The 25,596-nt window shown below is 38.6% G+C and overlaps 2 protein-coding genes across 3 annotated transcripts in view; one reads left to right on the top strand and one right to left on the bottom strand.

Moving 5' to 3' along the window:
• MYOM1 (myomesin 1) overlaps positions 1-12,904 on the bottom strand; it is a 158,284-nt gene extending 145,380 nt beyond the window's left edge. The window contains exon 1 of the mRNA XM_053664247.1: positions 12,147-12,904. The gene's annotated coding sequence lies outside the window, so the exon portion shown is untranslated. The remainder of the gene's footprint in view (positions 1-12,146) is intronic.
• Positions 12,905-13,273: 369 nt separating this feature from the next.
• LOC119042371 (myosin regulatory light polypeptide 9) lies at positions 13,274-22,462 on the top strand. 2 transcript variants are annotated; one of them, XM_037136088.2, is made up of 4 exons: positions 13,274-13,383; positions 18,416-18,614; positions 19,291-19,452; positions 21,968-22,462. In XM_037136088.2, exons 2-4 carry the CDS (start codon positions 18,431-18,433, stop codon positions 22,138-22,140), a joined length of 519 nt encoding a protein of 172 aa, XP_036991983.1. In that variant the 5' UTR covers positions 13,274-13,383; positions 18,416-18,430; the 3' UTR covers positions 22,141-22,462. The 2 variants fall into 2 exon arrangements, with proteins under 2 accessions (XP_036991983.1, XP_053520287.1); XM_053664312.1 differs by lacking the exon at positions 13,274-13,383 and adding an exon at positions 17,285-17,386.
• The last annotated feature ends 3,134 nt before the right edge of the window (positions 22,463-25,596 follow it).

The raw sequence follows: 25,596 nt of genomic DNA, 5'->3' as shown, positions 1-25,596 counted from the left end.
CAAAAGAAGTATGAGCAAGACCTAAGTGATCTTTCTGCTATATCATTACCTGGGTGCAGGTTTTTCTAACAAAATATTTATCCAAAATATAACTACCCATATAATTAAGTATGTACTGTGGTATACTACATGATAAAACTAAAATTTTAAAAATTTAGTTGGGCTCATATAAATGAATTATTGTGATTTAATTATAATTCCTTATAGAGCTATAGTCATTTTGTTGATCACTCTGATTTAATCATAATGCCCTATAAATGTGTAGTTATTCTGAAAATTTAGTAAAATGTTAACAACTCTAGATTTTAAAATTTCCAGAAAACTTTTATTTTTATTTTTAAATTCTATTTTATTGATTGTGATATTACACTTTGTCCCAGTTTTTGCCCCCCTTTGCTACCCTTCCACCCAGCCCCACCACTCCCTCAAGCAATCCCCACACCATTGTCCATGTCCTTGGGTTATGCATATATGTTCTTTGGCTACTTCATTCCTTATGCTGTACTTTACAGCCCCATGGCTATTCTGTGACTACTAATTTGTACTTCTAATCCCCTCATCTCTTCACCCATTAACCCATACCCACCTCCCCATCTGGCAACATTTTCTTAAATAAGTCCTTTTAACATTTCATATAATAATTATTTGGTGATGATAAATGCCTTTAGTTATTTCTTGTCTGGGAAGCTCTGCATCTACCCTTTAATTCTATAAGATAACTTTGCTGGGTAGAGTAATTTTGGCTGTAGGTCCCTGTTTTTCATAACTTTGAATATTTCTTTTTTAAAGTATATTTTTTGGATTATGCTATTACAGTTGTCCCATTTCCCCCCTTCACTACTCTCCACCTTGCACACCCTCTCCCACTCACATGCCCATGTGTCATACTTATAATAAGTTCTTTAGCTTCTACATTTCTCATACTATTCTTGCCCTCCCCCTGTCTATGTTATACCTACTATCTATGCTATTTATTCTCTGTATCTTTTTCCCTCTCTCTCCTCCTCTCACTCCTCTGTTGCTAACCCTCCATGTGATCTCCATTTCTATGGTTCTATTCCTGTTCTAGTTATTTGCTTAGTTTATTTTTGTTTCAGGTGTAGTTGTTAATAATTGTGAGTTTGCTGTCATTTTACTGTACATGTTTTTGATCTTCTTTTTCTTAGATAAGTCCCTTTAACATTTCATATAATAAGGGCTTGGTGATGATGAACTCCTTGAACTTGACCTTATTTGAGAAGCACTTTATCTGCCCTTCCATTCTAAATGAAAGCTTTGCTGGATAGAGCAATCTTGGATGTAGGTCCTTGCCTTTCATGCCTTGGAATACTTCTTTCCAGCCCCTTCTTGCCTGTAAGGTCTCTTTTGAGAAATCAGCTGACAGTCTGATGGGAACTCCTTTGTAGTTCTCCTTTTCTCTTGCTGCTTCTAGGATTCTCTCCTTCATTTTAATCTTGGGTAATGTAATTATGATGTGCCTTTGTTCCTCCTTGGGTTCAACTTCTTTGGGACTATCTGAGCTTCCTGGACTTCTTGGAAGTTTATTTCCTTTGCCAGATTGGAGAAGTTCTCCTTCACTGTGTTTTCCATTTCTTGCTCTTCCTCTTCTCCTTCTGGCACCCTATGATTCAGATGTTGGAACGTTTATAGATGTCCTGGAGGTTTCTAAGCCTCTCCTCATTTTTTTGAATTCTTGTTTCTTCATTCTGTTCTGGTTAAATGTTTATTTCTTCCTTATGGTCCAAATCATTGATTGGAGTCCCAGCTTCCTTCCTGTCACTGTTGGTTCCCTGTATATTTTCCTTTATTTCACTTAGCATAGCCTTCATTTATTCCTCAATTTTGCAACCATACTCAATCATTTCTGTGAACATCCTGATTACCAGTGTTTTGAACTCTGTGTCTGATAGGTTGGCTATTTCTTCATCACTTAGTTGTATTTTTTTCTGGAGCTTTGATCTGTTCTTTCTTTTGGGCCACATTTTCTTGTCTTGGGACACTTGTTATATAGTAAGGGGTGGAACCTTAGGTGTTTGCCAGGGTGGGGCAACCCACTTTTGCTGCATTGTGGTGCTGCATGTAGGGGAGGGGTCCAAGAGGGAACAGTGCCACTTGCTTGGCTTTTGGCCGGCTTTCAGTCATGTCCTCCACTACTCACAAGCAAATTGGGCCCTTCTGGTGCTGATTACTGGGTGGATGGTTTTATGTACACCCTGGAACCCCGTGGGTCTCTCCAGTGAACTCTCTTGTGAGGCTGAGAGTTTCTCCTGCTGCCTCAACCCACACAGGTTTTCTCAGTCAGAGGTTTTGATGCCTTATTTCCCCATGCTGAACCCTGGGTTTGCAGTCTGTCTTGCTCCCCAGTTGTTATTCCCGGTTTATCCACACACAAATATGGGACCACCCACCCACCAGCTGCAAGAAAGAGTGTTTTTTAAATCCCCTAAATTATTCTATGTCCAGGCCAACAGGAAGAATAATCTTTTACATCTCTTTCAGTCCTAAAATGATAAAATACCTCTGAATTTAAAAGAGAGCTATAAATATGTTGTAGAGCCCTGGCTGGTATGGCTCAGTGGATGGATTGCCAGCCTGCAAACCAAAAGGTTGCTGGTCTGATTTCTGGTCAGGGCACATGCCTGGGTTGTAGGCCAGTTGGGGGCGTGTGAGAGGCAACTATACATTGATGTTTCTCTCCCACTCTTTCTTCTCCCCACCCCTCTCTCTGAAAATAAATAAAATCTTTTCAAAAAAATAAATATTTTTACAAATTGAAGTTTGTCTTTTCAAATACTTCCTTAGGAAGAAATTCCCCAGAAGGGGACTATGAATTGAAGACTATGTTTTGTGAGATTGCTATTTGGAATTGTCAAGCTAATCTAGAAGCTACTACCAACTGGAATCTTTCTTCATTGCCCTACCAATATTGGAATGTATAATTTAATTTATTTTAGTAAGTTTAACAGATGTGAGACATACCTCATAGCTATTTTTATTTTTAAATTTTTAAAAATTATACTTGGCATATAATATTAGATTCAGGTGTAAAACATAATGATCCAACACTTATATACCTTATGATGTGATCACATTGAGTCTTTTTTAAAAGACTTTAATATGTGAGGCTAGACATATCCTTCAATGTTTGCTAACTACTTGGTCTTCCTTTTGTATGAGAGATCTTTTGCCTTTTGCCAGAAATAATTTTTCCTGAGATAATTATTAATCTATTAATATAATAAAATAACTAATATAAAATAGAAAAGCTGTCATTAATTGAGACCTATTGTGGGCTAGATAACTGTATCATGCTTTACACATTTTTTCACAAAATCCTACAAAGCAGTTATCATCCCAGCATTATAAATGAGAAAACTAAGGTTCAGAGGATAACATTAAGCAAGTTACCCAAAGTCACATAGCTTTTATTCTTCTCCCCAACCAAGAAACCTGGGTTTGACCCAAGCTCCATCTATCTGGCTCTAAAGCTCCATTCTCTTTACTAGACAGGTAAGCATCTGATGCCTGCCCTGCTCACAGCACCTGCTGATGTTTTGTAGCACATGATTCCTGTTCTCAGACCAGAGGCAATGGGTTATTTCAGACCCCCAAATAACTGATATATATCCTGGCCAGCAACCTGGATGTATGGCCTGGGTTAAAAAAGTGAGCCAAGCCAATCACATTCATCTCTTGAGAATTTAAATTTGCAAATACTCAGCACTGATGCAATTAAACAAGAGTAAAAGTCAAAAAGTCTGAACCAAGAGATGCCATGGGTATATCTGGAGTCAGAGGAGCCATGGAACGCTGAAATTATGAGGGACCAGACTAAGGTTAGCAGAGAAAGGCAGCTGGCAGACAGAAAATAAAATAAGAGAGCTTAAAGAAGCAGGTGCACTTAGGAAACAACCATTTGTCCTATGAGAGGAAAACCAGAGTCAATCTGTCAAGCTACCTCTTTCTTTAGCAACTCTCGTCTTGAAATCCAGGTCACATATATTTCTAAACTATGTATCCTTTTTCTTGTGCTAATTGGACTGTATCTCTGTTCCTTGCTATCAAACAAGCCAAAATAAAAACACTTTTTATTACATTTTTAAAATATTCTGGATATTGAGCTTTTATTTACCATATCTATTACAAAATGTTTCCATTTCAATTCTTTTTTTGGTTTTTAAATTACATTTTGACTTTTATAGAAGTAGAGCTATCAATCTTATAATCAGTAACACTTTCTCCAGTCAAATCTTATATATGTGCAAACTAAAATGACAGATTAGTCGTATGTGCTCCCTACTGGGGACCTGGCCTGCAACCCAGGCATGTGCCCTGACTGGGAATCGAACCGCGATACTCTGGTTCACAGGCCCGCGCTCAATCCACTGAGCTATGCCAGCCAGGGCAGGTTTACATTTTTAATGTAGGTTTTAATGAGCACAGATGACATGCCTGACACTGTGCTAGGAACTGGGAATACAAAGAGAAGAAGGTACTCTTGGGAAGTGTATTTACCTTCATATCATGATTCTTTCTTCTTCCTGAAGCAAGTAATGGATTGTGTTGCATACAGCAAAACTCTAGAGAATACTGACCTCAGAAAGTTCCTTCAAATATAATTTCTGGCTCTTTGACCTTTCGGATTACTAGGTAATACTGCCAGACCAATGCTTTAATGCCTTACTGAATCAGCATTTACTCCTTGGAGCAATGCAAAAGGAGTGTTCTGTGTTAAATGTTGACAAGTTATGTGAAATGGAGACTGTCCATACAAATTAGTTTCATTTACCGTTATTTCTCTAGGAGCAAGAGAAACTGAGAATAATACAGTTGGCTTGCAAAGTAGGTATTTTCCTAAGGCACTAATTTCAATGGAATTAAGTCTTACTAGAAAGCCCATAAGAGTCCATACAGTCTCTTTTACTGGGACAACCAAAGAAATAAGTCAACATTTTGGGTAAATATTCCCACTCCAAATTATTAACACAGTCATTCTTATCAAAAGTTAGCATGCTTCCCTAATCGATGTATCATAGAGGTTTTGAAATCATACAGACCTGTGTCAGATTCCTGCCTTTTCTCTTCCCTAAAATATGATCTTTGGCTATTAAGCTCCCTAAGCTTCAAGTTCCTCATCTGTAAAATGAATGTGACAGTAACTGCCTTGCAAGGCAATGACTCTGAGAGGTAATGCTAATAAAACACTTAGCAGAGTGCCTGGCTCCATAAATAATCATTGCAATAATTCATTATCACATTATTTTTAAAAGTATACACTGAAAAACTTCTCCTTACCTAGTGTAAAAATAATATAGGTATGTTTACAAGCTAGCTGGAAAGCAAAGCAAACATACATTAAAAGATATAGAACAATCAAGGTTGATTTAATGTTTTTTTAGTGCAACAGAAGTTAAACATGAGGTCATGTTATTTCAGAATTCTGGCAGATGTCTCAAAGACTAAGCATATTAATAGTAAAAAGATCTATTCAGGACATCCTAAATCAAGACATTTGAAATCAGTTTTGTGACTGACTCCTTAATAATTGACCTCAGGATTATAAGAGGCAAGAAGATCCATTTTTAGACCTGAGAGAGTCTAGAAAGGCCAGCGTTTTGGGTGTTGTAAGGATTTTGTGAACCAATTCCACACACATACATTGTGTGAGGAGTGGGTGATGCTTTTCATGGCACTTTGAAGATATCTCTGCACCACCGCCAGCATCTATATTGTTGCTGGAGGAAAGCATACTGCTGGTCTCATTCTCATTCCAGTGTAAGCAATCTGCCTTTTCTCTCCGGAAGTTTTTACTGTTTTCCTTTGACCTTTGATGTTCTGAAGTTTCACTGTGATGTGACTTGGGATAATTTTATTTTAATTTTTCCTGCTTCATGTTCACAGTGCACTTTCAACCTGAAGATTTTAGATTTTCTTTCAATTCTAGAAAACTTCAGTCATTATCTCTTTTAATATTGTTTTCCATCATCCTCTTTTCTTTTTATCTTGTTCTGGATTTCCTATTGAATACATAATGGATCATCTCAATAGATTCTCCATGACTTTTGACAGCTCCTCTATATTTTTCTTTTTGTCTCTTTCTGCTTTTTTGGTAAAGCCTCAACACTATCTTTTAATCCACTACAGTGGTGCCTTGGTACTCACCATTAATTCATTCCAGAACTTGTGACGAGTGCTGAAACCCATGAGTACCAAGCAAGCACCAAGTGCTGAAACATTTTTGTTTCTCATCAAAATGTGACAAGTACAGGGTTTGATGAGTTCTGAAGCAGACAAGTACCGAGGCATGATGGTACCTGAAACGTTCATTTCCTACTATTACTGTACTCCACACTCTAAACTATTTATTCTCATGTTCCTTATGTCAATGATTGGCATTACCATCTGTTAGATATCATAATTCAAACTTTTCCCAGGTGTACCTTTTATGAATCCTCTGTACTATCAGCAATTTCAAAATAATACATTTCTGGGGCAGTGGGAGCCAAAGAGGAGGCTCCAGATGCTGATCAGAAACTGAACAAATGAGTTCCTGTGCCCTACACACTCAGCCTGGAGGCATCAAGGCCAAGTACAGGACCCTCCTCTAGGACCAGACCAACAACATCATCCTTAAAGACTGGAACAGTTCCAATCAGCCTCCAGGGAGGAACTCCCCAGTGAGATCACAACAGGCAGTCTGGTTTAGCTTCCTAGAGAATCACGACAAGCTGGACAAAGACAACCTCTACTACACTGAGTGCATCTTTGAGGCCACAGGTAACAAATGCAATGGGAAAAAATAAAGCAAGGCAGGAAAATGCTGGAGGTAGAACATGAATAATGAAAGTTTAAATATACTGACCAGAGAAGGTGTTACTGAGATAGAGATATTGGATTAAAGACGTGAAAGAGTTGAGGGAAAAAGAAAGGAAAATATTAGAAGGATCATTGAAATCAGATGGAACATCAAATGCAAAGGTGTTGATGTGGAAAACCTGACTTCTTCAAGAAATAGCAAGAAGATCATTGTGGCTGGGCCGAGCAACTGGGGAGGGCAGGCAGTAGGAGATAAAGTCAGAGAAGTTCCCAGAGTCTGATCTCTTTGGTCCTCCTAGGCCATTGTAAAGCATTTGGCTTTCACTCTGAATGAGGTAAGGCAGCATTACAGGGTATTGAGCAGAACAATGACATGATCTAACTCATTATTTGAAAGAATAACTCTGTGGCAGTATAGAAGTACAACATATGGGAAGTAAGATCAGTCAGAAGGCTTTGCAAAAATCCAGGCTTCAGAGAAGATGCCTTGCACTAGGATCATATTCTGAAATATTTTGAAGAACTTAACAGGTTTGCACTAATTACTGTTATAGACCCTGGAGATACTTTATTAAAAGGTTAGATGAGGATCATGAAAGAAAAAGAAGTGGCAAAAATGAATCAAGGTTTTTCTTCTGAGCAACTTAAAGTATGGGATTGCCACTGGAGAAGACAGCAGGAAGACAAAGCTTTAGAGGCATGATTCAGAGATCTGTATTAGACAATGAAGGGTGAGATGCCTACTAGACCTCCTCATGGAGATGTCAAGTGAATATTCAGACAAATGAGTCTGGAGTACAAGGCAGAAGTCTTGGCCAGAGATACATACTTGGGAGCAATCACTGTTTATGTAGTTTTAAAGCCATGAGAGTGGATGAAATCAGCTAGGGAAGGAGTGTTGACAGAAAAGAGAGCCAAGCACTGAGTCCTTGGCTACTCCAAGGGACTGGGGAAATTAGAAAAACTAGTAAAGTAGACTGAAAAGTAGCCATAAGGAAGGATGAAATACAGGAGAGTGCAGTTTCCTGGAAATGAGGGAAAAAAGTGTTTCAAAGATGAGAAAGTAATAACCTTATTGTTGGGAGCTTCCCTGCCTGGTTTCAGAAGCTGTAACACCACCACCCCCCCATGGCTAAGGCTGAGTGAGCAACCTTCAGACCATAAGCCACTAAGGAGACTTATCTCCCTGGCAGGGGTGGTACCTCTGCCCCTTTTACTTCACCCTGACTGGCCCCCAGTGCATGATCAGTTAGCCAATGATGGGTAAGATTCCTCAAGGGAGGAATGACCTAAGAAAGGCACAATCATGGGGGGGGCAGGGAAGGACTTGGGGGCTACAGAGAAAGGGGGTGATAGACTCTCGCCCCTCGGCTTTGACATAGCCTGAGTCCTCATTCTGCCAGTAAGAAGTCTCCTAACCCCTTGGCTGCCTTACTTCCCCTGCCTGACTTAAACCTGAAACAATGACAGAGGTGGGCGCAGCCCTATGCTGGAAAGGGCGAGTTTTCCAGGGCGATCAGGCCTAAGAAAGAACGCATAAAATCCTATGAAACCTACTTTGCCAATACCCTCAATTTAAATGATAAGGTTCCAAGCCTGAAATGAGTTTGTTTCTCCAAAGTTTTGTGGCCCTTTATCTGACCCTGACTCAAAATAAGCCCTCATAAAATAAAGAACATAAAATAAGTTCTGTAAATGTTATCTATTGTTTAATCATTTCTGCCTGAGAATAATTGATGAACTTTATTTCTGTGCAAATTGAACCCAATAAAAGCTTGTCTAGGCAAGGGTTGGGGTGCTCTCCTCTTGAGAAAGTGGTTGAGCCATCCCTTTTCCTCCACAGGACTCGGTAGTCTGTGTGAATTTATCTCGTCTCTCATCCACTGTGGGCTGGTGTCCGAGTCACCTTATCAAACCTGTTGGAAGACTGAGAATTGGTCTATATGATATTGAGGTCATCAGTGTCCTTGATAAGCCTGCACTTTGTGGAGTCGTTGGGGAAAAAGCCTAATTACAGAGGGTTTAAGAAAGAACTGGAGCCAGTGAGTATAGGTGACTCTTTTGAGGAGTCTTGTTAAGGGGAATAAAAAAATAGGACAATTGCTGGAGGAAAATACATCAGAAAGAGGGTTTCTTGGTTGTTTTTGTCTGTATTAGTTTTCTATCGCTGCTATAACAAATTACCACAAATTTAGTGGCTTAAAACAATATAAGGTAATGATCTTACAATTTTGTAAGTTAGAAGTTCAACTTGGGTCTCACTGAGCCAGAAATGAAGATGTCGGTAAGACTGTGATCCTTTGTAGAGGATCTGGGGGAAAATCTATTTTTTTTTTTTTGTCTTTTCCAGCTTGTAAAGGTCACCCACATTCCTTGGCTCATGTTCCCCCTTCCTCCATCTTCAAAGTTGGCAACACCGCATTACTCTGACCATGCTTCTACATTCATATGTCCTTCTGACTGTCTTATCCTGCTTCCCTGTTATACTTTTAAGGTCCCTTGTGATTACATTGGGTCCCCTGGGATAACAGAGGATAGCTTCCTTATTTTAAGATCAGCTGATTATCAACCTTAATTCCCTTTTGCCACATAACCTAACATATTCACAGGTTCTGGAGATTTGGACATTGACATCTCTGGGGAGTCATGGTGCTGGAACACATTACAGCATACTTGTTGATGTTAATAATTATAGAGAGAACTTAATGATACAGGAGAGGGCTGGATCATTGGAGTGACAAAGAGCAAATGGAGGACTGCCTTTCCATAGGAGCAAGAGAGCTTCCTCTCTATTTCAGAGAGTAGCTTGAAAATAACATAAGGGAACAAATGCTGGCTGGTAGGTAGATATGGTGGTGGGAGCTTGTGGGAGTCATTTTTTCCCTCAGTGACCTAGAAACAAGGTCATAGACTAAGACCAAGGATGGGAGGTGTTGGAGGTATAAGAAGAAATTATTAAACTGACATATAAGAGAGCAAAAGCATGAAAGGACTAGAGAAATATCATGAACAACAAGGTAGCATCAAAACCTGTGACCACTAAATGTAAAGTGTGACCATTCAACTTGTTTCCTCCAGTAGCACAGACAAAGCACTGGTATAATAATTAGCCAGGGTAGGATAACTGCTCTACAAACTCCAAATTTCAGTGCCTTAACACAACCGAAGATGATTTCTCGCTAAGAAATTTACATAGGTTGTCTCACTTAATCCTCTCAATGGTTAAATATAGTGGCCATTATTATTATGCCCTTTTTCAGATAAGGAAATTAAAGAATTTCTTGAAGTAAGCCTAAACCATAATTTTTGCTTTAGGTTTTAATTTTGGGGCATACTTGAAAATAGTATTTGCCTCCTGGTCACCTTCAGACAACTAAGCACACTGCTCCCTTTGCTGTTGAGAACCGCTCTGCCTGGTTTCAGGAGTTGTAACTGCCCCCCATGGCTAAGGCTGAGTGAGCAACCTCCAGAATGCGAGCCACTAAGGAGACAAAGCTTGTCCCCTGCCCCCAATGGCAGGTTGGTTAGTCTATGACAGTACAATCCCTCAGAGGGGGGCAACCTAAGCCAGACACAATCACTTGGGAGGCCATCATGGAAGGACTCAGGAGGCTGCAACAAAGAGGGAGTGATGGACCCTCACCCCCCAGCTATTCTGACATAGCCTGAGTCCCCATTTCTGTCTGGGGAGAAGCGCTTCCTGGCTCTAATCCACTTAAGCATAAAAACCTATGACTGGGAAGGCAGTGCAGCCCTTTGCCAGATAGAGCAGGACCCTGGGTGATCAGGCCTAAGAAAGAATATGTAAAATCCTGTGAAACCTACTTTGTTTAGAATGCTCTCATTTAAATGATAAGGGTCCAAGCAAGAAGTTTGTTCCTCAAAGTTTTAAGGCTCTTTAGCTATCTGACCATGACTGAGAATAAGCCCTCATAGTTCTTTGAATGCTATCTACTGTTTGATCCTTACCTGTATTCTTGCGCAAACGAACCCAATAAAAGCCCCTTGAGGAAGGGGCTCTTGGCCTTTCTCCTCTGAGAGATTGGCCACCTCTCCTCCCCAAGCAGATCAAGTCTTGGTAGTTTCACTTTCATCTGTGGTGGACAGCGGGGCTTTGCGGGCAAAGTTTCCCCCATCACTTTGCCTGGAATCTTTCCTCTCTTTCCTCACTGATTTCTAGAATCAGCTCTGCAATAGTCCTCTGGGAGAAACCTTCCCACAAATCTCCAGACACGTTTATTATCTCCTTTGTGCTCTTTCTATAGGCCTTACATCATTACAGTATAGTGATCTGCTCCACATTTATCCCCTGACACCCCCTGTGCCTTTGCAATCCTTTGTATTCCCTCTCCCCTCATCCAAGACATAGCAATGATATTTTATTTCAAAAATCATAAACTACAGCACTCACCATAATGCTTGGCAGTGCAGCTGCTATTTATCTGTTCATGAAGTGGAAGAAAAGAAGGAAGACGAACGAGGCAATTCTTTGACACTACAGAAGGAAAATAAGTATCTGCTCCCTTTGGAGATGAGTGGGAAACTAAACTATCCATCTCATTGTTCTGGCTAAAAGTTTTCTTTATGAAGGACAGTTGTGGAAGGCTTGAGCTCTCTATGGAGGTAGTCCACCACTCAGTGGAGGTGTGTGTGCACTGCAGGGAGCTCCGATTATAGGGTGCTCTCACTGCTGCTCAAGACAAACTCTGAGAACAAACTGTAGTCACCCACCACTCACCGAATCTGCCCTATAAGCCGTCACTGTCTCTGCCTTAGGCCCTAAACCATCTACCTCTGTGCCCCCCCCAACCTTTTATGATGAGACATTTAGGATCTCTGTTAAATTGATGATTTCCTTAGACCTGCCGTAGATGATTCTGATTCAGTGGGTAGAATAATTTGTATTTTTTAGCTAGTACTCCCAAGTGATTCTTACTATCAAGGCTAGGAAATTAATCATCTTTGTTTTAGTCACACTATAGAATTACGGCAGCCATTTACTTTTCATTGACTTTAAGTTAACTTAATTTTTTTAATCTACTTGAAAATTTTAATTTATTTTTAGAGAGGGGAAGGGAGAGAGAAAGAGAGGGAGAGAAACATCAATGTGTGGTTGCCCCTCCTGCCCCCAACTGGGGACCTCTGCAACCCAGGCATGTGCCCTGACTGGGAATGGAACCAGTGACCCTTGGCTTCACAGTCTGGTGCTCAATCCACTGAGCCACACCAGCCAGGGCTGGACTTTACGTTAACTTTAAATATATTATTGGTTAATAGATGAAAGTCATTTAAGGTATAGCTTAATACTTATATAATTCTGCAGCTTTTACCTGTATTTTCAACAGGGTGATTCAAGTGAGAGCAGCTTTTGAGAGTACCATGGGGCAACTCCGAACTTCAGAACTGTTCTGACACAGGAGCCAAAACAAGTATTGAATTGAACATTAGTACCAGCATAATGATCTGGGCACTATCGAGTCCCATTCACCTCTTTCTTGGTTGAGGTCAGAGATCTGAGACAGGCACCATAGTCTTCCTCATCAGACTTGGGACGGAAAAAGACGGAATCAGAGAACCCTATCTCTTTTCCCTGGGCAAGATGCACCTAGGCAAGGAGAACTGAGGAAAAAAATAGGCCTGATTATGTATTCCTATTTTCGACAGCCACAAGTCTCCAACATAGTGAGAGGGGATAGGTTTAGTAAGTTCTTGTTGCTGGTCGCCTGTCTTCTTGGTCAGATGCAGTTAGGTTCTCCTTGTTAATCAGTGTCAGAGGGGCTCTTCAGGTAGGAAAAATAACAGCAAACGTTTTTGAAGAGGAAGTTAGTCTTCAGTCACTTGTAACCTTATGAAATCCGTCTGGGCCGCTTGGCTGAGGGACCTCGGGACTTCACAAAACTTGCTCCCGTGTGAAAGAGGCGAGACTCTTCATAAAACAACACGGCATACAAATAAGAAATCACTCAGGGGTTACGCGAGCCCCCGAGGGACGCACAGGCGGAATCCCAATCTCTGAGAGTCCCAAATTCAGGCGTCTGACCGACTGGCGGCAGCTCCCGCCTTCGGTGCTCGGGGGCAGGGCGAAGGCCAGTCACTTGGGCCTCGCAGCCCTCTCTGCTTATTTCCCTTACAAGGACTTGGACCCACAAGCCCTGCCCCTAGCCGTACTCTGGTAAGTACAAGAGGCAAACCGCAGAGGATGGACTCTACCATCTGCTCAAGTGAAAGGGGGGAAGAAAGAAATACGTATAAGAGTGGATACAAAAACCACAAAAACTCAGGCATCAGACCCACTGAACCACTACATATTACTATATTTCTAAATCACCGCTTCATATTCTCCCCCGTTCACTTGGTTAAAATCGCGCCCTTAGAGCGTTCGCAACTGAGCCCCCCGTTAGGCCCTCTCTGTTGGCCTAGAACTGTGACTAGTCTTCCTTCCGGTTTTGTAAGCGGAGGCCGGAAGTGCTGGATTTTAGCGACTTTGGGTGTGGAAGGGTGGTGTTAGCGGCAGGTAGGGCTGCGAGGAGGGACACCGAAGCGCTCAGATTTTCACGATTGTGCAGGGTGAGTGGTGCTTGCGGGCCGGTGGGTGGGACCCATACTGCAGACCCATCTCCTCGGGGCGGCTGGGAGAGCAGCGGCGCACCTGGGCAGGTGTACTAGCCGATTCCCCGGTTTCGAAGGCCGCGGTCCCAGTGGCCCAACCGCAGGACCTTAGCTCCTTTGCCTAACTTGGAGTTTGGAAAGTGTGGCTTAGTTCCCCGCGCCGCGAACTTGGGCGATAGCCGAACCCGCGAAACCCGAGCCTTGCGGCTTTTGACTCCGGTACTATGTTTAGTTTCTAACGTAAACTTACCCGATTCAAGAGAGTTTGCGCGAAAACTGGAGCCCTGTGTCCTAGCCCAGCCCCACTGCTGCAGCTGTTGTGACAGCTGTGGAGCTACGTTTAGTAGGAAGAATTAACTCAAATTAGGTTTCTTAGCTCAGTACCCATTTTTGTAACTAGAATTTTTTTTTAAGATGAGTTGGACAAAGGGGGGGGTTAGAGTTTAATTTGCGGTTTGAGAAAAATTCCAAAATATAGCATCGCTTTCTTTTGGGGTGGAGACTTTGGATTAAGTCAATTTCCAGTGTTAACTTTTAAGTAGTTGAGCATATGAAAACATATATCAGTTTCTTACAGAACTTTGGAACAGAAATATGCATTCAGTTGAGATTTTAACCTAAGTGCAAAAAATTTCATATCCAAAGATGAAAAAAGTTGTAGTTTCTTAAAATTGCTATTATTTGTTCTGAAAGGCTTTTGGTAAAACTTACTTAGAAAAGCTTTTTATTTTCAAATGTGAAGCTTTAGTGGCAAGTGAACCCTGCCACTACACCCTGACAACTAATTGCCTTTGTCAAGTGCTAAGAACTTTTTGGGTGTGGCAGGCTTAAGAAAACTAGCCGCACCATCAAACGGAAGTTTGCGCAGTAATTGAAAACTTGGTTTAGTTAGAACGGATGCACCAACCTGAAAGTGTACTTTTAAAAAAAACTGTTTGGCACCACAATGTTACATATGCTTAGCTTGAAAAAAAGGGCATCGATTAAATGATTTGGATTTGGGAAGTTAACCAAATTTTTTTAAGATGGGAGTTTTTCCTTAAAAAATGTATCGTATCTCTTACAGTACTGTCAGTTTGAGTGGTAGTTATATAAGTCTAGTTTACATTTATTACAACATTAAAAGTGTGGGACTGTAAGGTTCTACTAGAGTAACTTAATGTGATATTAGTATGGATTAATTCCATTTTATAAATGAGAGCATAGTATCTAGAGATTCTGAAAAATCTTCTGATTGCCCTTGGTGGGGGAAATCCTCTGAAGATTTTTATTCTTCATTTCTCCTACCACTTAATGTAGTCTAACATCTTCCTTACATGTATTTCTCCTTTTGGCATAACCCTAAATGACTTTATTCCTATTTAATCAAGCAAAAATAAAACCAAACCCTGTTGATTTAAAACAAGATTATATTCCCTTTAGATCTGTAAACTGAATCTCCTTGATTATCATTGACTGTTTCTTTGACTTTCTCACGCATCTGAAATTCGTATGTGTGTTTCGTAGAAGCCTGCTGTGCAAGTCACTGCTTTTAAGTCTCATACAGCACATGTCCCTTCATACATTAAATATCTGAAAAGTAGACTCTAGACTCTTAGAATGAGTAAGACCATTATAATTTGGAGATCTCGGGTGCCTACATGGCAATCTTACCATCCTAAATAAAGAATACTTATATTGATATATGAAATATTTTCATTTTACCCCGGATTGCTAAATTTCCGTGAAAGTTGTATATTTGCTGAGGTCATTGAGAATTGTGCATTTGCTGAGGTCTTGTTACATGATGACAGTTAGACAGTCTTAATTGTTTGGGGAAAGTAAAAAAATGGACAGAAAACTGGAGTGATGACAAGGGAGTATAATGACAATATCATAAGGAATTTGGTCCTTGGGATCATAGCACTATTCCTGATTTGGCTTCCTCTCCACCAGTGGTTCTTCCACCACATACTTTTTGTGTGGTAGGAAAAAATAAACTGCACTTTCCTTGTTTTGAAACAGCTGACTGTGAAGTTAAACTCCCTATCCCTGAAAGGCTCCAGGTTTATGGTGGAAGATTAATGCATAGAACAAAATACAGTCTCCTTAGTAGTAACTTGCCCAGTGTTAACACAGTCTTAATTTTACCAGTTTTGGTAAAATAAGACTAACATCTGATCTCTTAATCTTAAGAATCTCATGTAGCTTCTAAGCACAACAGCATTTTTCAGGATTTGAATAATGGATTCTCCCCTCTGAATTTGTCAGAAACAAAGATCTTTTCTGAACTCATGGTATTTGATAATCATGTGCCACTTTTGAGTTATTTTTCAGTATTGTCACACATTGTTTTAAATTGAGAGTCATACTTCTGGAATGAAAACTATGTGGCTCATTTCAAAAGTTAAACCAATCATCTTATTTCTTTATAGTTGCCTCCCCAACAATATTTTAGGCTCCTTGAAGACACTTGCTTTGTATTTCTTAATTCTTAAATTGATTTCAACACTAGTGACATTTGATGCACATTACTGCCATTAACTGATCAAAATAAAGGTTGATGATTAAGTATTGAATGTGCAAAAGAAAAGTTATATGTAATACCATTGTCAGTGCTGATGCAAAAAACTTTATAACTTTAACAAAACTGATGCATTTATAAATTTAAAGAATGCGTGAATAAAAGGAAGATGAATAAATACATCAGAACTCTGTATATATTACTTTATAACCCAACTAAGCATTCTTTTTTTTTTACTGCTTTTTTTTTTTGAGAGAGAGAGGGGAACATTAATTTGTTATTTCACTTATTTATGCATTCATTGGTCAGTTCTTTTATGTGCCCTGCCTGGAGGTCAGACCCACAACCTTGGTGTATCAGGATGATGCTCTAAACAACTGAGCTAGCTGGCAGGGCCCAAACTAGAGAGACCCCATCTCCTCCCACCAAATGTAGTAATAGGAGGTTTTGTTATTTAAAAAAATCAGTAGTGAACTATTTGACTTACAATTCTAATCAGTATCTTTGTTCTTAAGATAACTGACATTCTTGTATCAACATTCTAGTATCTTGTATCATGTTGTCAAAACATACTATTTTTAAAGACATGCTTTGGTTTGCAATGACATGGCATACCTAAAATAATAAAAGATTTGGACTGGTAAATATGTGCCACTCATCAGGTCTCAAACACTTACTCTAAGTCCTTTAGTACCTTTAAGAGATGAGGAATAATACACTCCATATTCCTTATAGTTCTTAAAACTACATTTAGAATAGAGGGGAAAATTACAGCTCTATGTAGTTGAGATAATAATGGAATATAATTACTGTCTGTAAAGGACATTACAGCATGAAAATATGTTTTCGTGAATGGTTTAAGTAAATTATGAAAGGCAGCCTTCTAATGGGTGATTAAAGGAAACTAGGACATTAGGGACGAGTATATATCATAACTTCATTGTCATGTAAGGTTTATCTTACCAACATATTCCAGTCTATCGCCAAGGGGTGCTATATTGTATGGACTAGAATTTGTGACTCTTCCTTGTGGAGTTTCTTATTAAAATCTAAGGACAGATTTAGGTGGGGAGGGGACTAAGACTGAGTTTTTCTAATTATTTACAAAATTGAATTTAGTCTGGATGATGTGGTATAATCAAGGAAAGAATGTAAGAAATAACTTTAAACTCACACAAAGCATTGTGTCCTAAGGTCATTTTGCAGTGCTGAGATTGAGGTAGTGCTTCATTCTTTGCAATCCACAGACTTATTTTTAGACCAGGGGCATAGTGTTTTGCTACGTCATAGCCAAGTGTTGTTTTCAGGACGTAGGCTTTAAAATTGTTGTCCTGGTCAGGGGATGAAATCAGTGGTGCCTATTTTAGACCTGCTTGGAAGAATATAACTCAATACAGTGTTAGTCTTGCTTGTTAGAGGTTTTGCAGTCTACTATCACCACCTCAGCTCTGAAGGATGGTACGGTAAAACTTTACCCAAAAACTATGGGATTCTTACAGTTTTTTTTTAAAGATTCAGTGTTGAAAGGAAAAATTGCTTTTTCATTTTAGGTATTAAACATCCTTTTTACTTTTAACTTAAATTTTATAGGGATAAATTTAGGTAATTGGAGAGCAGAGTTAGTTCCCGTAACTCTTAAAAATGTTTTCCAAACTTTTTAAAAAACTAAATTAGCTTTAAAAACTGTTATGCTCTGATATCTGTATAGAGAACTCAGTCACTTCTGTGCAAGAAATTGATTTTGGTAGAGTGGGAATTCGGTAAAACCTAATTATAGATTAATTAACTTCAGAGTTTTCCATGCTTTTCAGTTTGCCTTTCAACAAATATCTTTCTTGACTACTTTGATTTCAGAATTGAGGGTACAGTAAGAAATGCTAGTTAGAAGTAGAAGAACAATATTTGGCAATAAAGACTAGGAGATGTTCCTTCCATTAGTCCTCCTTCCTATTTTCTGTCCATTTAAGAATGGAATAGCTAGCTTAGGCTAGGGCTGTAGCAGAATAGACTTGTTGAAGATGTATTAGTATTCCTCAATTCTCCCAAAACACTGAAGTTTAGAACTGGAACTATTTCCCCAGGATACCTATGTTCTTTTGTTTCTTGTTTCTATATTGCTTGTAAACCAGTAGATTTGGTTATCATTTCTTATTAGACTAAACAGCAATATAAGGGACATGCAATCTTGTTGATATCCTTTGCACTTTGACTTAATGTTGGTTGTAGTTTGTAATTTAAAGTTAGTGATGGACTCTTGATTAAATGTCAAAACTACTAAGGTTGAGTGAGCTCAAAGCAAGATTCTGGTTTTTCTCTTTGTAGTTTGGTTCTATGAGTAATGGTATCAATTAGTTGTGATGTTTTTCTAAGTGATACTATACTGCTAAATAATTTTTAGACACATCTCTAAGTATGTTACACATATCAAGAAGGTTGATTCAGTATACCTTTTGTTATTCTTTGTCTTGTATTTCCCTTCCTAATTAGGATCTAACCACCACCATGTCGAGCAAAAGGGCAAAGACCAAGACCACCAAGAAGCGCCCCCAGCGCGCAACGTCCAATGTGTTTGCCATGTTTGATCAATCACAGATTCAGGAGTTTAAAGAGGCCTTCAACATGATTGATCAGAACAGAGATGGTTTCATTGACAAGGAAGATTTACATGATATGCTTGCCTCACTTGGTAATGATCAGTTTTAATAATATATTATTGGATAGTATTTTTGTGATCTTTTATGATAATTTCTTAAACCTTAAAGCTCTGTACAGCCAATCTAATGAATGATGTTATAGCTTACTAAATAAGATTCAAAGTCACCCTGGCTGGTGAAGCTCAGTGGATTGAGCTTGGGCCTGTGAACTAAGGGATCGGGGTTCGATTCCCATTCGGGGCACATGCCTGTGATGCAGGCCAGTTCCCAGCAGGGGGCACAAGAGAAGCAACCATACATTGGTATTTCTCTCCCTCTCTCCTTCCCTCCCCCTCTAAAATAAACGAATAAAATCTTTTTAAAGATTCAAAGTCTTGAGCAGTGTCTCTCAGCGTGGTGCTCGGACCACCTGCAGATTTGTGGCCAGGTCTCATGACTGTGCTGGGGGCCAGCTGTTTGTGTATGTGTCGCAAGCAATGATCTTGACTGAGAGCGGTGGTGTTCCTTTTGTCATCCCAGTGGAATAGCATGTAATCTCCACTTTCAGTAAAAGCCCTACTCATTGAAAAGGCTATTTTCCTAATGGTTTTGCTATCACAAATGGAAAGAGCAGAGCATAAATGATCCTCTTTCTTGTCAAAGTATTTAGTATGATGAACAGTTGATGCATTTTGTGATATAATCAAAATTATGACCTTTTTTGTTTAGGGAAAAATCCAACTGATGAGTATCTAGACGCCATGATGAATGAGGCTCCAGGTCCCATAAATTTCACCATGTTCCTCACAATGTTTGGTGAGAAATTAAATGGCACAGATCCAGAGGACGTCATCAGAAATGCTTTTGCTTGCTTTGATGAAGAAGCAACTGGTAATTACCAAGTGATTTAACTTTTAGTTATGGCAACGAACGTATATAATGACTTGAAATAAGACATAATACTCTCAGGTTTATACTATACCTAACTGTTGTTTTGACAGACTTTTCCTATGGTATCACTCTCTTCACTGCCTCTGTCCTTAAACATTTGATTTACAATTTAATAGGTATACTTGAAAGTTTTTTAGGAAACTTATACTCCACATGGATTAGGCTCTCACTAAATGCATGGTGAATGAAAAACTTGCACTAGAGCATCTTGGATAAAGTGAAAATTGCTATAGGCCACAACCCCGATACAGCCCTGTATTTATGAGGTACCTCTCAGTTCTGAGATTGTTTAAATCTGATATTAGACTTTATAGTTTTGTGTTCCTATTCTGTGTAATAGCTGTGGGTTTAGGGTAAGTTATTTAAATTATCTAAATCTCTGTTTTCTGATTTGTAAAATGGGTGATAATATTACCTAACTCATAGGGTTGTTATGAGGATTAAATGAAGAAATAAAGTAACAGCATACTGCGTGGCATAGAGTTAAATCTCAAAAAAATTCAAAAAAGTTAACTACAGAAATGCCTGATCCTTTAACAAAAGTGGATATAAGAGAAAAGATAAGGGGGCAACTCACATGACAAGTTTTTGAGAGGGAAGACCCACTGTTTGGTTATGCATCACTTGGAGTAGTTTGACTAGAACAAGCATAGTCTGGTAATGGAAGCATGTTGTCCCCAGTTTGGCTTTCAAGGCTCCCCACAATATGGCCTTTGAGCCTATTCAAGTATACCACCCTCGACTCTTGTATCATCTTTCTAACCTCCTTCCAAGCTCCCCTGAGCATTGCTGTCCTAACTTAACCTCCACCATTTCTGCCTCTATGCCTTCCTCGTCATATCACCTTCTCTTTCCTCTTGAACTCGAAACTCCTAGCATTTGAAGGGCTGGGGAAGAGACAGGCCGGTGAGATTTGCTTTTTTTGCTCCTTAAAAATACTTGTGTATTGATTGAATTCTTTTATTATGAGCAGGTATTAGTTTTTGTTTTTTTTTAGTTGGGGGGGGAATAAAACCTTAAAAGAGTGAAATGTCTTATCCTTCAAAATCCTCTCAATTGTCATATTCTTTATAGAGCCTATTCTGCATTTTCATACTATTTTCTTCTGCCTCTGAGAAACTTAGTCTTTCCCTGCTTTCTAATTCCAAACAATTTTATGTCTCCTTCTCCTGGTACATAAATGTATCTCATCTTCTATTTTAGTTATATACTTATTCCTAATCATCATAGTGTATCCCTGCTTCCAGGGTAATGGCTGTGTGTCTCGGTGGCATTATATTCCCATCTCTGTAACCCCTCCTCCCCTTCTAGCACCTACCACTGTCCACTGCACATAGTTGGTGGTTAGTTTACGTGATAGTTGAACAACTGGGCTATAGATGATGATTTATTTCTACATGCTGAAAGTCTAAGATTTGGGACCCCTCCTTTTTTTTTTTTTTTTTTGTTTAGGGTTGAATTAGAATCCCTCCCCATCCCCCACCCATTAATCCAGAGTTTCTTATGTGAACTGACCTTCTACTTTAAACTCATTTTTTAGGAAGTATATTAACAATGTTTTAGCTTAATTTTACAAGCAAGGAAGTTGGTGGGGGGGGTTTGTTTGGTTGGTTTATTTTTTTAACATGAAATTCAAAATCTCTGCTAAAATTATCATTTATCACCTTTGGTGTAGTAGAGTATTAGTGGTTCTCAGTCATGACTGCATATGTCATGAATTACTTGGGGAAACTTAAAAATATCAATGCATCTGGACTTTTTTTTTTTTAGTTCTCCAAATGGTTCTTACTCTGATGTGCAGTCAGGTTTTATGAGAATCTGGCTTTCACAGTTCCAGAATAGAAAGCACACCTTCAGCTCACTACTGACATGCCCAATGCCTAGCCTAGTGACTGACATAATTAATGCTCAATTGTTTACTCAGTGTTTTTGCACACTCTGGGCCTGGCCATATTTGTTACTAAATCTAAATTAGATTCATAAAAAAACATTAAAAAAATTTCATTTTATGTATTGAAAAAACAAAATCAGAGATAAAATGAATTACCTGAAATAGCTTGTTAAAACTGGATCTCATGACTCATTCTTTCACTGAAGCACTTTATTGATTTGGTATTGATTTTAGTATTATTTACTTATAGAATAAGTATGATCATTCATGCTACTTTAAGGAACTATGAGGCTTAGGTTTCTTAATCATACTTTATTCCTTTTGTTTAGGCATAGGTTTAGCCCTTATAATCAAGCGATCAGGAGATGGCTGTAGAGGAAAGTTAATACAGCAGAGAGCAGGTTAATACCATTAAGCAACTAGGTATTACCTAGACAACTGCTAAGGCTTATTTAAGCATGTGGAAACCCCATATTTTATGGAGAACATGCTTAGTCAAGTGTAGATATTCCTTATATCTTTAGAGTGGTATATATTCTGACACCTAGTTCTTTATTTTTTTAGGCACCATTCAGGAAGACTACCTGAGAGAGCTGCTGACAACAATGGGAGATCGGTTTACAGACGAGGAAGTGGATGAGCTGTACAGAGAGGCACCTATTGACAAAAAGGGAAATTTCAATTACATTGAGTTCACACGCATCCTTAAACATGGAGCAAAAGACAAAGATGACTGAAAGAACACCATATTCCGGCCAAATGTTCCTTGTTACCATTTTGGGTATTTCTGAGACTTTCTCTTAAAGCCTATAGTATGCCTTAGCTTTACAGTTCTAGCCTTTCTTGTGGTATTTATTCTCAGCCATTTTGGGCACATGCATCTCTGTAATCAGACTGGAAATGGGACTTTTTGTCATTTTCAGAATAGAAAAAAGGGTAATTTAACTTACTGGCTCCCCTTATAACTATAGTCTACACAGAGTCAATATATTTTTTCAGAGAAAGTTATTCACTCAATTTTTTTCTGAACCATAATTAAACTTTTATGATAAAAACTTACTTGTTTGAAACCTCTTTATTTACCAAAATTAACTTTATTAGTTTTAGTTGCACCTTCCAAAGAAAGGTAGATGAGGCAAAAAGTTATTAGACCCTTCCCTTACTCTGCCCAGTTTTTCTAACCTGTCTCTTCTGCTGTCCCTTCCCCTCTCAAAGGAGTACATTTTTAACTGCCTTAATTGTGTTTCCTGCACTTTGGCTTCCGATTTTAAACATAAGTTCCTATGGAAGAGGGGTGTCCAACATGTGGCCCTTGGGCTGCATGCAGCCCAGGGTGGCTATAAATGCAGCCCAACACAAAATCATAAATTTACTTAAAATATTAGTTTTATTACTTAGATATGTACATTTTCTATATTAGTGACCACAAACTTGGGACCTGCTTGATGACTTTAAAAGATTATGTAAAGGGCTGCTGCATAATTAGGGTTATGTGAGGATGTTTTCGCTTTTCTGTGGTGGCAGATACGAAAATTATGTATGGGCCTTTTTCTTGCTCATCAGTTTTCATTAGTGTTTGTGTATTAAGTTTAACATACTGCCAACATCGCTCCTTATCTGCCCTAAGCCTAAGCTTTTGTATATTACTTGATGTCATTTAAAATTAGACCAGGCCACTGAGTTTAATTTTAATTTGTCCTCATTTTTAAAACTATTTTAGACCCAATGGTTCTCTGGAATGCTTCTACCAAAAAGCATTTTTTTAATTGTATTTCAAAGTGTTGGAAATAAAATACAGAATTTTTAATTATATAAAGCTTTTTTTTAACACAAGAATCTCTGTTGAAATACCATGTTTGTTTATGCAGAGATTCACTGAGTTCTTGTATGAATTACGGACATTCTTGACCTGCCCACCAAAAAAAAGAAAACAGCTGAAGCTAAGTGCCTGGGAAAGTGAGATCATTCCTTCAATCCTGAAAATAACTTCTATTTCCAGAAAAGCAGGACTGTTTCAGAGTTAATCAGGAAATGGCTGACAGTTTCATTTGCTTTGTGCTTCAAAAATTTGAAAGATTTATAAGTTTAAAAGTTGAAACATTGAGGGAAAAGTTGTTGAAAAAATTGGACAATTAGCCCACAGAGATGAGTAATTGACAATTACTCTAATAAGTTTGCATTTTATGCTACTATTAACTATCCTTCGAAAAAAACATTATCTCACTCAATAAACAATTACTGAATACCTTCAGGGTGGCAGACCTTTGTACTCATCAAGATCTGAGTTTTCAACCTTGTGAGACCAGATTGATAGGGCAGGAATAGAAGGACCAATACTAAGTAAGACTGCACTTGCCCCTTTCAAGTTTTGAATCTTAGCACCTGCCTTAACTCCTGAATTTCACTCTGTTTTACGCAAACTTTTTTCTAGGCTATTGCCATGATGCTAAAATCTTGTTGAATTGAATTTTCATTTCAACAACAAAAAAAAAACATTTCTGCTTTGTTAACAGGTACTAGTGAAGAACAAATAACATTGTTTTCACTTAGGAAAAAAGTGATTTCATTTACTAAAATTATCTCTTGTAGTATCCACACTTCCATTTCGGTTCCATTTCAAAGAACCAGGTGCCATTAGGAACAGCGCACAGTCTCCCCTGAATAAAATAAGTCTCCTAATTTAGTAACAGCATTCTCTATGTAGTAAGTAAGCTTTTGCTTAAGCAAAGATGATTGCTAATAAAAAGCCAAAGCATCTAGTCCAACAGTGGATTTGACTGAGAAATGATTTTCCATGAAGAACATACTTGAAACAAACCGCTTCAAAAGTGAGAAACCAATCTCATAGGGGTATAGCATCATTATCTACCTTATGATTATATGGTCATTTGGACTCCCAGGTCCCAAATTTTACTTGATCATGGAGCCGATAACTCAAGAGCAGGAACTGATGAGTGTTACAGAAAAAAAGAAGGCCAGATTGAGATAAAGCAAATTCTGAAAAGGAAAGGCAACAATTTTCTACAAAGTAGAAAAAAGATAGTAAAAGGTTTAACACCTAGACTTAGGGATGTGCCAGCAAATTAAGAAAAATGAGAAGACAGTAAAAGGGCCTGGAGAGGTACACAGAGCCACAAAATAGTATTATAGGAACCATAAATTAAAAATTCAGTTCTTCAGTTATATTACACACATTTCAGGATATTGTACATTTGTGGATATGCCATAAATAACCATTTCCCAAATGCTAAATATTTACTCAGCTTTTCATACTATTTTTCTTTTGTGTCTAAAGAGAAAAATACACCTTAGAATTATTTAGAACTGTTATCTAGTAGAACGTTCAGTGATAATAGAAATTCTCTGTCCTGTCCAATAAGGACACTAGTCACATGTGGCTATTGAGCACTTAAAATGTGTCTAATGTAACTGAGAAACTGAAATTTTAATTTAGCCACATGTGGTTAGTGACTTTTGGAAAACAGTTCTAGAAACAAATGAAATCAAAGTGAAAGTACAGTCGTGGGGTCTCAGCTATGATCTTAATTAAGGTAGTTCCGGTGCGGGTTTATAGAATGGTAATAGACCATACTTAGAACAGCTCGTAAACACCTAAGAAGCCAAAATATTATAATTGGAAAAAATTAAACATTTAAACTATTGGACCAAGGACAATGCAGCTGAGGGAAAGAGTAAATACTTTAGAACCAGGTGTGACTTCTCTGCAGTTGCTTTTCAAATTCTACTGAAAAAAATGCATTCAGTTAAGAACTGGACCTTGGGCGGGTATGAGGGCCACAGTACCAGCATCGCCTGAGTGCTTTTAAAAAAGAAATTATCACCATACACCCTGCTGTATCTGAACATCTAGGGTTGGGGCTCAAGAATCTTTTACCAAAGCCACCAGGTTTTTCTTACTCGTGCTACTGTTTAAGAACTATTGTATAATGTGCTGAACACAGTTTCTACGATCTAGGAATTTATGATCAAACATTTCTAGAATACAAATGATTAAATCACTCATCTCCCCAGTAACCAGCACACATTGAGGCAATCACGAGTGCTCAAAGATTTGCTATTAACTTGACTATTCTCCATTCAGACATAATGCTATTCATATTATTCTAGGGTGCGGGAACTGACGATTACATAATCACAAACAATAGCCAGAACAAAACTTGGATAATGTACCT

Source organism: Artibeus jamaicensis, unplaced genomic scaffold (assembly GCF_021234435.1).
Source record: "Artibeus jamaicensis isolate MK-2021 breed Jamaican fruit bat unplaced genomic scaffold, CSHL_Jam_final contig_354, whole genome shotgun sequence".
Lineage (NCBI taxonomy): Eukaryota > Metazoa > Chordata > Mammalia > Chiroptera > Phyllostomidae > Artibeus > Artibeus jamaicensis.
Note: the sequence above shows the minus strand (reverse complement) of the source record. Positions and strands in the feature narration are given on the sequence as shown.